This window comes from Watersipora subatra, chromosome 7 (assembly GCF_963576615.1).
Source record: "Watersipora subatra chromosome 7, tzWatSuba1.1, whole genome shotgun sequence".
NCBI lineage: Eukaryota > Metazoa > Bryozoa > Gymnolaemata > Cheilostomatida > Watersiporidae > Watersipora > Watersipora subatra.
The window spans coordinates 24,147,844-24,157,711 of NC_088714.1; the positions used below are offsets into that span (position 1 = coordinate 24,147,844).

General features: G+C 36.6%; 1 protein-coding gene across 1 annotated transcript; it reads right to left on the minus strand.

Moving 5' to 3' along the window:
• Positions 1–218: 218 nt before the first annotated feature.
• On the minus strand, positions 219–9,668 carry LOC137399860 (D-aspartate oxidase-like). Its single transcript, XM_068086106.1, has 8 exons — positions 9,439–9,668; positions 8,841–8,967; positions 4,290–4,444; positions 3,948–4,002; positions 3,679–3,857; positions 3,185–3,308; positions 2,135–2,233; positions 219–1,205 (listed from the first exon to the last, which is right to left on the minus strand). The coding sequence occupies exons 1-8, from the start codon at positions 9,648–9,650 to the stop codon at positions 1,098–1,100; spliced, it is 1,059 nt and encodes a 352-aa protein (XP_067942207.1). The 5' UTR covers positions 9,651–9,668; the 3' UTR covers positions 219–1,097.
• Positions 9,669–9,868: the final 200 nt, after the last annotated feature.

A 9,868-nucleotide genomic window follows, 5' to 3' on the forward strand; every position in this document is an offset into this window, starting at 1 on the left:
GCAAGATAATTGTGTGCACCGGAAAAAGCCTTCAAACTATGATTGACAAGGCAGTGAGACCAGGATACCCGTTGACACTAACCACAAAACACTGGTAATGTAGTAAGTTGGCAAACTGCCAGTGCGATAACTGCCAGTGCGAAATTTAGTTTAGTTTAGATTTGTTATAGTAATACAAATTATACAATGGAAGGTAATAAATCATCCAATCATTCACGTGAGCAGTTTATTTCAAGGATATGATAAAGAGCTATATAGAAAAATACATATAAAAGATATAACTCATTTCATTGATATGTTATTATATACTTTTGAAGGAAACTAGATTTGAATTCACTTCTCAGCTTACATAAACATCAACGACAAAGTTAATGCACTAAAAAGCAATTTGTAAAAAATTACTGCATAGGCTTGGGTGCTTTCGAATTTTCTATGCGGGGAAGGAAGGGGGTGGGGAGGGGGGATGGCAGGTTGATGGCTATGTCTACGACATAGGTAAATAGATTTGGTTGTGTCACCCTAAACTGTAGATTCATTCAATTAGGTACCAACAGTATGCAAGTATTAAATTACATAGACCTCAGTTACAATGGGTATGGTATGCCCATGCATGAGATTATTATCAACGTTCAATGTTTATACAAGCCAACCGACAGTATGTCACATAACAAACAAGTTTAGTGGATACTAGCAATAATGTTAGTGGACAATTAATACTGACTGTGGGAAGATAACTCTTGAGTTTTAGGGTATGATTAGGCCTCAATGATCGCTTAATACATATCTTTAGCTAAGGTCAGAAATGTTGTACACAGGCCACGCAAAATGTGAAAAATGCGAAAGCACCCTTAACCTTGTTAAAAAAACTTAAGCTAACCATTGAACCTGGGCTTTCAAATGTGTAAGACCCAGCAGAAGCACCCTTAATCTTATTAGAAAACTGAAGCTAAATATTTCACCTGAGATTTTACCCATGTAGCGCCCAGCAGAAACACCCTTATCCTTATTAAAAAACTGAAGCTAAATATTTCACCAAGCTTTTATCCCACGTAACACCAGTAAGGAGTTGAAGGCATGTAAGACTCCTAATCTTCAACTCATAGTTTAGACTGAAGAAGAGCATTCGTGAGCATCTCAACGGCTACTACAGCGCATCCCCAGGAAAGGCCGACGCCATGCGATCCGTGTCCATAATTATGAATGAGCTACAAGAAGAGAAGCCATGCACAAGTACGCTACTCCAGGTGACAATATGCCAAGACCTGCTTATGACAGGATGAGACTATATGAAAGGATGCAGAGCAGTTGATAAAAAACTTATCCTATTTCCTTGTACAGGCTGCTTGAAGTTTAATCAATTCACTTGCGCTTTCAGCTTACTAATCCTCGCTGTGTTTATGAGAGAGCTCACGAACCAGAGCTTCTAATGATACGCAACACGATATGATCAACTACAGACCTATACTTGTAACAGACTAATAAAGTAGTCAATGATATCTTGGTTAAAGTTGTTAACGATACATTCACTCGTCATCTTCATCTCTTGAACTACAAGTCAACGTATGATATGTAGGAAGATGAGACAATAAATAGGAGTGACTACTCCATGAAATAAATCACATCCTTCATCTAAATTTGATAATCGTTGAACACGCAACCAGCTCTCTGAAATTCAGACAAGGAAATCTTTCGTATGGAGGCAACAATTATAAATGAATTTGATGAGATTATAGGAGAGGATATGAGTATTATAAGGTAGAGAGGATGACTCTCACGCTCTACGGAGCAGTAATACCTGCTTGTACAAGCTTATTAACTTAAATCCAAACTGCACAACCATAGAGATCATAACAGCGTATGAGTATACCTAGGCAAGCTTACCAAGTATCTATTTGGCTATAATAATATGTAATTACATTCCTATAAGACACTACAGATTTAAAGACGACGAAGACAAGAAAGACAGTAATCAAACAACGTTCATTTTCCTACTTTTGTCAAAGCTGAAGTGACAACTTCCTGTCTTGTAAGGAGCGAATATCCAATGCCTAATCCTGATAAATGGTTATTGGAATCATATAAATGTACTATGACAACTAAATCTGCTACTAAATATAACTAGAATCACACATACTATTTTTTTCGCGCCCTCATGGCGCAGTTCCTCCAATTCTAGTCGAATGGAGGGCCGGTAGGGTCTGAGTCCCACAGATTCCTCCACTACCTTCTCTTCCTATAAACAATAGAAGAGTTGAATAATTCTACTTCTACATTAGACAAACAATAACAAAAACTCTAATAGCCATACCTCGAAATACGAGTGTCCCGACATACGAGAATTTTGAGATATGAGGAAAATGCCAAGCAAATCTTTGCCTTGAAGTACAAGAAAAATTTGAGATACGAGTATATGGAACAGTTGTCAATTTAGCCTGTAGGTGGTCGAGTATGCCAGAGGCTGCTCAAGAGAACAGCATCGCTCGGCCTTTTTTCACCGGATCAGTTCGAAAAAAATGTCTAAAAGTAAATTTAAAAGCAAGAAAAAAGCGCCAAAGTAGAAAAGAAAATTAAACAGAAAGATAAATTCAGAATTACGTTTAGTAGAAGATTAAAACTTATTTTAAGTGTGTGTTCATTAAGCTAATTTCACGTAAGTCAAATTTAAAGCTTATGTTAAGGTCACTAATGTGCGGCGTACCCAACGTTTTGGCTGTCAAGTCTCTCTCACACCGACATTAGCATCTTCAATCTATTCGAAGGTAAGAACTCCATAAGTACTGTGCAATAATGTTACATTTTATTGCAGATCATAACCACTATTTGTTACTTTGTAAGTCTATGTGGTCAATTGGAACAAGTAAAACAGGTTTTTCCATTGCAATAGCCTGATTTTGGATGGTTTATTTTCAGAAGATGGAATGGATTAATTTGTATTTAGTTAAATTATAAAAAAAAATTGCTTTAAGATACGAGAACTGACATATGAGCTCTGTTCCACAACGCACTAAGCTCAAGTCAAGGTATGACTGTACCATCAAATTATGTGCATACACCGCAATAACAGAAAATAAACTATGAGCCAACAATTATCAAAGTATAGCAAAAAAGCCAAAGATTCTGTGAATGTTATCAGCCTCAGTGAGTGGCAGCTCTGAAGAGGGAGATCAGAGCAGTACTGACTTACTGTGATGTTGAGAAAAGGAAACCATTTTTTGGTGACATCCATAATGAAGTCATGGTCAGCCTCTAGAACATTCATATCAGCCCTTCTTTCCAGTTTGGTACCTCCCAGCACTGTGCCATCAGGTCTAGACAGACATCGTATATGACAAGCTGTTATATTGGGTATGAGTGTCTTTACCAAAACACATACGTGTGGCATACATGAATTCGCATACAAATATTTTCGGTCTTTTAAAGCACGATAAATATCTCATGCAGGTCTAAACACAAAAACACAACGACTATAACATAAGTAGATGTCTATGATTCCAGGAAATAATTATTATAGAATAAATGATAGCAAAGAAAACTAACAAGAAAACGGGAATAAAAATAAAAGACTGAAAGATGAATGAGGGAAAAACAAGGTAAGAGATACGAATGCAAAAGATACAGATGCGACATTAGAGGCATAAAAAAGAACCAAAATGAAGAGCAGAACAAAGAGCGCCTTACGTCCAGTAATAGTACGGAGGTCTGTCTGTACCATTATTAACATAAGTGAACTTCTTCTCCGATGCAGGAAGCAAAGCTCGTATCACTTGTCCTCTCACGGGATAGACAGAATCATCTGTGGTAAGGGCGGGTGAACGTAACCCCGTGCAGTTGAATACAACATCATACTCTGGCCAGAGCTACAAAGAGACATCAATACATGCATTTCGTAAAAAAGTTCCACGTTATATAATAGTGAACAACATAATACTGAGTAGAAGAAGACAGACCTCATCAAAAGAATTCACATGAGCATTCTTCACCATACCACCCTTCTGGATGAACCTGCCATGGGAAATGAAGGAAATGTACGGTATAAAAATATCAGTGTTTAAAGAGTTGCCTTCTCAATTTTTAAAGAAGACACGAGAGAACAACTCTTACCAAACTATAACTGATTGCGCAACATTCTTTAGCAACAACATACATGCAATACAGTGCGACAAATTGCTTCAATTCCATAAAAATGAACTTGAACAGATCAGTGAATCAATAAAGGTTATATTAGCAAAATTTAACAAACTAATAATCTTATTGACGTGACAATCATGACACAGCAAGATTTCTAATACCTCTGCATTAACCAGGGCATGTAAGTACGAGGTGATATCATGACAGATTCGAGGAAGTCTCCCTCAGAACCCTTAGGAAGAAGAGGAAAAATAGCCCGTAGTTCCTCTTCAGGTACAGGATACCAGCGCTTACACATTTCTCTGTACAACAGTTCCTGTAGAAACAGATATACACCTTAAAATAATTATCTGTTAATCTCCCATCTCACAGAGAACACTTGTAGAAGTATACACAAGTACAAACTGACCGTGCGATATGAGCGAACCAAACGGAGAGGGGAGAGCTAAGACTAGCAACTCTGAAGCTTCATTATATTAAAACTTACAAAAAGCTGACACATTGAGATTGAGGCAAGGCAATCTCGGTTAAGAGCTCTATAAAATGTCGCCAAAACTGTACACCGGCTCATTTGTCACTACTCTAATCTATATGACACTTGAAGGTGGATGTGTCAGAGCCAACTATGCATGCCAAATACTTTCCAGAGCCTGCGACATTGTAGAAACTTTACAGGTAAATTTGTGGATTGATAGTATTGAAGCTGCCTCTTTGATGGTAAGATTTGAATTTAAGTACATGGAGAAGAGCAAGAACTCTGATCTGTAGTCTACTGAGGCTTTCTCAGTGTCTCTATCACTTCTTGCATCCCTGCTCTAATCCTAATCCAGTTTATTCCACTCTTTCAATTTAATTTATTGTCTCTCACTTTTCACATTTTATACCTTTCATTAAATTAGTATACTTCAGCACCTGATACTAATATAATAGCGATTATATTAATATAATACTAATTATACTAATATAATATTAATTATACTAATATAATACTAATAGTACTAATATAATACTAATAACGCTAATGTAACATTCTCAGTTTCCCAACAAATCAGTGAACAATAGCGACCAGTTTGATCAATATTTATATGCCTAATCAATCACCTGCTGAGAAGGAACCAAATAACATCCCACAGACATAATCAGATGCAGATTGACTGAGACAACTTTAAACCATCCACTACAATATTATAAGCATGTCATTACTATCTGTTAGACAAACCTGTGTTTCATTCCACTGTCTTCACCCACGTCCCTTCCTGCTGGCTTGATATACCTCAATTAAAACCTTAAAGGTTGACTTGCAACAAAATTCACATTACAGTTATTTGATATGAAAAGATTCACCATGTCTTACTATGATATGTTGTAGGTGCAAAATATGTGGGAATGTGATTACAAGCTCTTAAAAGCTCAAAAACGAACAGTTAATCGCAGCCACACGAGACCACCGTAGTTTGGATTCTCTTTCCAAAACTGCTCAAATGTGACGTAGCTGTGGGAGATGGTTTCTATTTACACTTTCATGCAACCTTATTCGTCGAAATAGTTCACAAATATACTTCACGTATTCAATAAAACCATGTCTATTGTTCTTACGCGTCTGTTTTAATGTCATTTTAAATGCTGCCACTTTTAGCTGTGATATCTTATAACTTACCGTAAAAATTCGTTTAATTTTTTAGCCTTAGCTTGAAGGAGTACATATCATGATGTACAAATCATGACGAGCCTGTTTGTCATTTGTGATAATCGAAAAGTGCTGCAGAAATTAATTGCGAAGTATCGGGTCACATGATCAGATTAGGACTTGCCGATTAGACCAAACCGAAACAAAACTGTAAAGTAGCGAGCATCTATACCTATTTGATACGGGGTCTTCGGTAAAACCCGAAGTGTTTGTCATAAACTAGTGCTACGATAAGTTTTATATTGAGCTTTTTATTGGCCTTTTAATTCACGGGAGAACATCACGTGACAAGACAATAACCAAATTTTATGGCTACGTCATCGAAATAAAGAGATTCCAATCTACGGCGGCTTTTCGTTTTTGAGCTTTTAAGAGCTTGTAATCAAATTTCCACATATGTGGCACCTACAACACAACAGAGTAAGACATGGTGAATCTTTTGATACCAAATAACTGTAATGTGAATTTTGTTGCAAGTCAACCTTTAATGAACTGTTTACCTTAAAGGATTGTGGTTACAGTTGCTAATATATTGGTAATGTTTATGTCTGTTGATAGCCACTAATGATAAGACGATCAACTAGCAGAAGATGATATTCACAAAAAAGTTGATTACTCGCCTCACTCATTTTTATTACTATTTCTGTTATTTCAAGTATTATTATTTTTTTTTAAAAAAGTGTTCACACACCAATAAAGTTGAAAGCCCTGAGATAGGAAGCTCCGGTTGATAATAGCAGATGAAGCAACTGAAGCTAAAACTCTTCCAACCAAACAGCTTCAGCGCTGTTCAATTTGATTCAGACAGGTACAGCAGAGCACAAAATTAAACAAGACAGCTTAGTGCTAAAATATATAGTTGTAGCCGCCAAATTATTTTTTACAGCTGGTCTATTCACATTATTTATTCGTCCAAATGAAATGAGAGACAATGAGAGAGCAATTTCAGGACAGCTGACCTTCCTGTTACCAAAAGTGACCTTTTTTGGGAATAGAACCCCGACTGGTTGTTCAAGGGTTAGGCACTCTAGACCATCAAAACAGACAAAAATAAAACAAAACTTTCTAAAATGAAGCTGCATTTTTAGATGTGATGAAACATTAGACTATTATCACTGTGTTTTCATGCCTCCAATGGGTATGGAGTTGCTTCCAATCTGAATCATAAAAATGGTAAAATCCAAACGTATTCGATGCCATTTTGCTAAATTTGTGTGAAGCCCTTCACTGTGAGAGTACTTTGACATCAAAGAAACACTCGCTGCTGATACTACTGATAATATTGATACTACTGCTGATAATACTCGGCTAAGATCTCCCCAGTGGAAGTAAAGAAATTTCAGCACACAACCACACTTTTGTTCTCATCGTTCTTCTGTTACTCATTACTGTTTCTGCTTGACCTTTCGCTTTTATATTAATTTTTACAAGCAAAGGATGGGTGGCTCGCACGATCATGATGAATTATTTCTTTTTTTAATGCAACTACAGTCAAACATGGATAACTCGAACTTCACGGGACCGAGCAAAAGTGTTCAAATTATCAGAGCGTTCAAGTTATCAGAGCACTGTCACAAACCCATGTATTTACTTATTTATTAGTAGATACATGTACATATGCAAACTATAATATAAATCAAAAGCACAAATGGCTTGTTTCAAATTAAATGCTTCTAATGTAAAGTTTAAAATGTTTTTATCAAAAAGTATAGAGATTTTTCTATCACTTGAGATTGGTTTGTTGTTTGAGGTGATGTTATTGCCAGGACGTTTTTTTAGATTGACATTGGCAAAACTTGATCGTTGTTGAAATGCTCAAAAGAAAAGACATCTTTTTCTTTTGAGCGTTTCACCCACGATCAATTTTGCCAATTTTTCTTGAAGTTTATGCAACTTCAAGAACAAGTTACCAAAGAAAAATCCCTTACTTTACCTGGGATTCGTTAAGAGCAACACTCCGAGGCAGTTCAATTAAAAGTTTTACGAGGTTTAACGGTACATTGTATATCACTCACGCTTTTTGAATGGATACTTATTGAATGTACACACGTATTCTGTGTTTAGGTCAAACGATGAATAGTTTTTTTAGCTAAGACAACGTATACGTTTAATAAAAACAATTTTTAAGACGTTTTAAACATTCAACATTCCGACGTTGATTCAACACGGAATCAACGTTGAAAAACTATTCGTCACGGGCTAGCCGGGTCACGCACTCAAGGATTTTCGCCACGCACATACAAAACAACATGCTGTTTTTGTTTTGTATGTGCGTGGCGAAAATCCTTGCGCGCGTGACCCGGCAAGCCCGTGCTATTAATCGTATAGCAGTATAAATCAAATTTGACCAAACCTTTAGAAAAGTCGTTGACAAAATTATTTTGCCGATGGTGGTAATAACAACGCTTATGAATTACGAAAAGATGAGGTTTACCTCTATGGCTTTGAATAAAGTGATTTTCTAAAGCGATAACAACCGTTTCAATAGCCGTTGGGCAAAAAAGCAGTTCGAATTAACAGTGTTGAGTTCGAGTTATCTATAGCAATTTATCATTACGTGGGAATGGACCAAAGAAACCGTTCGAATTAACCATGTGTTCGAGCTATCCGTGGACGAGTTATCCATGTTTGACTGTAGTTGACTAGGTAAGGCATTAATTAAAGTGACCGAAGTGAGTCGACTTATAAAAAGTTCTGTTTTGAGGGATACATCGCGAATCTTGGAAAGACCTTTAGAGCAACTCTGAATCGTTGAAATGGTAGAGAGCAACTCCAAACCCGCTCAAAGCATGGAAACAGTGTATTAGTGAACTATGTACACAATTTTATGTGCTTAATGAGAGGTAATGGCACTGAGTGAGATGTCGAGTGATTGCCTCCTACCGCTGTCTATAAGAGAACAAATAAACTGTAGTCAAACTAAACCAAGACTGACTGTCTGTCACACATAGTATGCAAATATACTACGTATATTGAACCTTTCCTTCAAAGGAAACAAAAATAATACTGGTAAATGGAAAGCTACCTGATGTTTGTCTCTTACACCAGGATATTTCAAGCTATAACCTTCTATTATATGCATTCCAGCTTTTTTAGCATCAGGTCGAGAAGCGCCTGCGTAGTATTCATTGAAGGAAATAAATGCCACATCTCTGCAACAGAAAATAGAGCATCTTAAATTTTTACTTTTTAAAGTTATCAACATAAGGACATAATTTATTGTAACTCCCAAACCAGCGTAGGACTGCTAATAGAGCTTAACTGAATCAGTAATATTCAGATAATCACAGCTGAGTTGTCAGAAAAAACAGCACAAAAACTAAAAAGATGTGCAATTTTATATTCAGGCTGATAAACTGCCAGTGGTGCTTCTACACTTGTATTAACTTCCAATGCTCTATCATGATGGTTATACTTTGAGTAGCTGACAGCTAAGCTAACCAGTCCTAAAAAAGGCCTACTAAATTAAGTACGCCTGCCTCAAGGTTGAAGGTTCGTTAATTTTTATTGTTTCCTCAAAAAATGCAATAACTGAAGTTGAAGCAAGGACCATCCACAGTGAAGACCATGCAAAAAGGTAATTAGTAAAAAACTTCTCCAATGAAGCACACCATTTAACACACCTGCCAACATTTTGCCTCGAACCTTTATAACCAGAAATTGTGGGGGCACTGTCAAATCGAATGCCTCCTGCAGCCACATGAGATGTAGTTTCTTTGAAGAACTTGTCCGCAATTATAGTGACAGTAACGGAATCTCCAAGCACATCCTTCATCCTCACAGCACAGCTGAGCCCAACCACCCCAGCTCCAACAACGCATATCTTCTGCACCATCTCTATATAAAGTATGTGGATGTGGTACAGATAATAAATTATAATAATAAGATAGTAATTCACAATTTTCAAGGCTTATTAGCAGACAGTACAATGTATAGTACGAACTAATCGATTTCTGTTTTGATACAACATGAAGTGTGTGATTTTAAATGATTGTGTAATGCAACATTTTGGTTCAATACTACTGGAATGTTGCAAAATTACAATGGATTTAA

Bases quoted from the DNA above. Each gene is read 5' to 3' on its own strand.
- LOC137399860 (XM_068086106.1), bottom strand. From the start codon at position 9,650: ATGGTGCAGAAGATATGCGTTGTTGGAGCTGGGGTGGTTGGGCTCAGC. The intron at 3,858-3,947 runs GTCTGTCTTCTT...GTCTCTTTGTAG, and splicing joins ATGTGAATTCTTTTGATGAG to CTCTGGCCAGAGTATGATGT. The intron at 2,234-3,184 runs GTAAGTCAGTAC...TATTGTTTATAG, and splicing joins TTCCTTTTCTCAACATCACA to GAAGAGAAGGTAGTGGAGGA.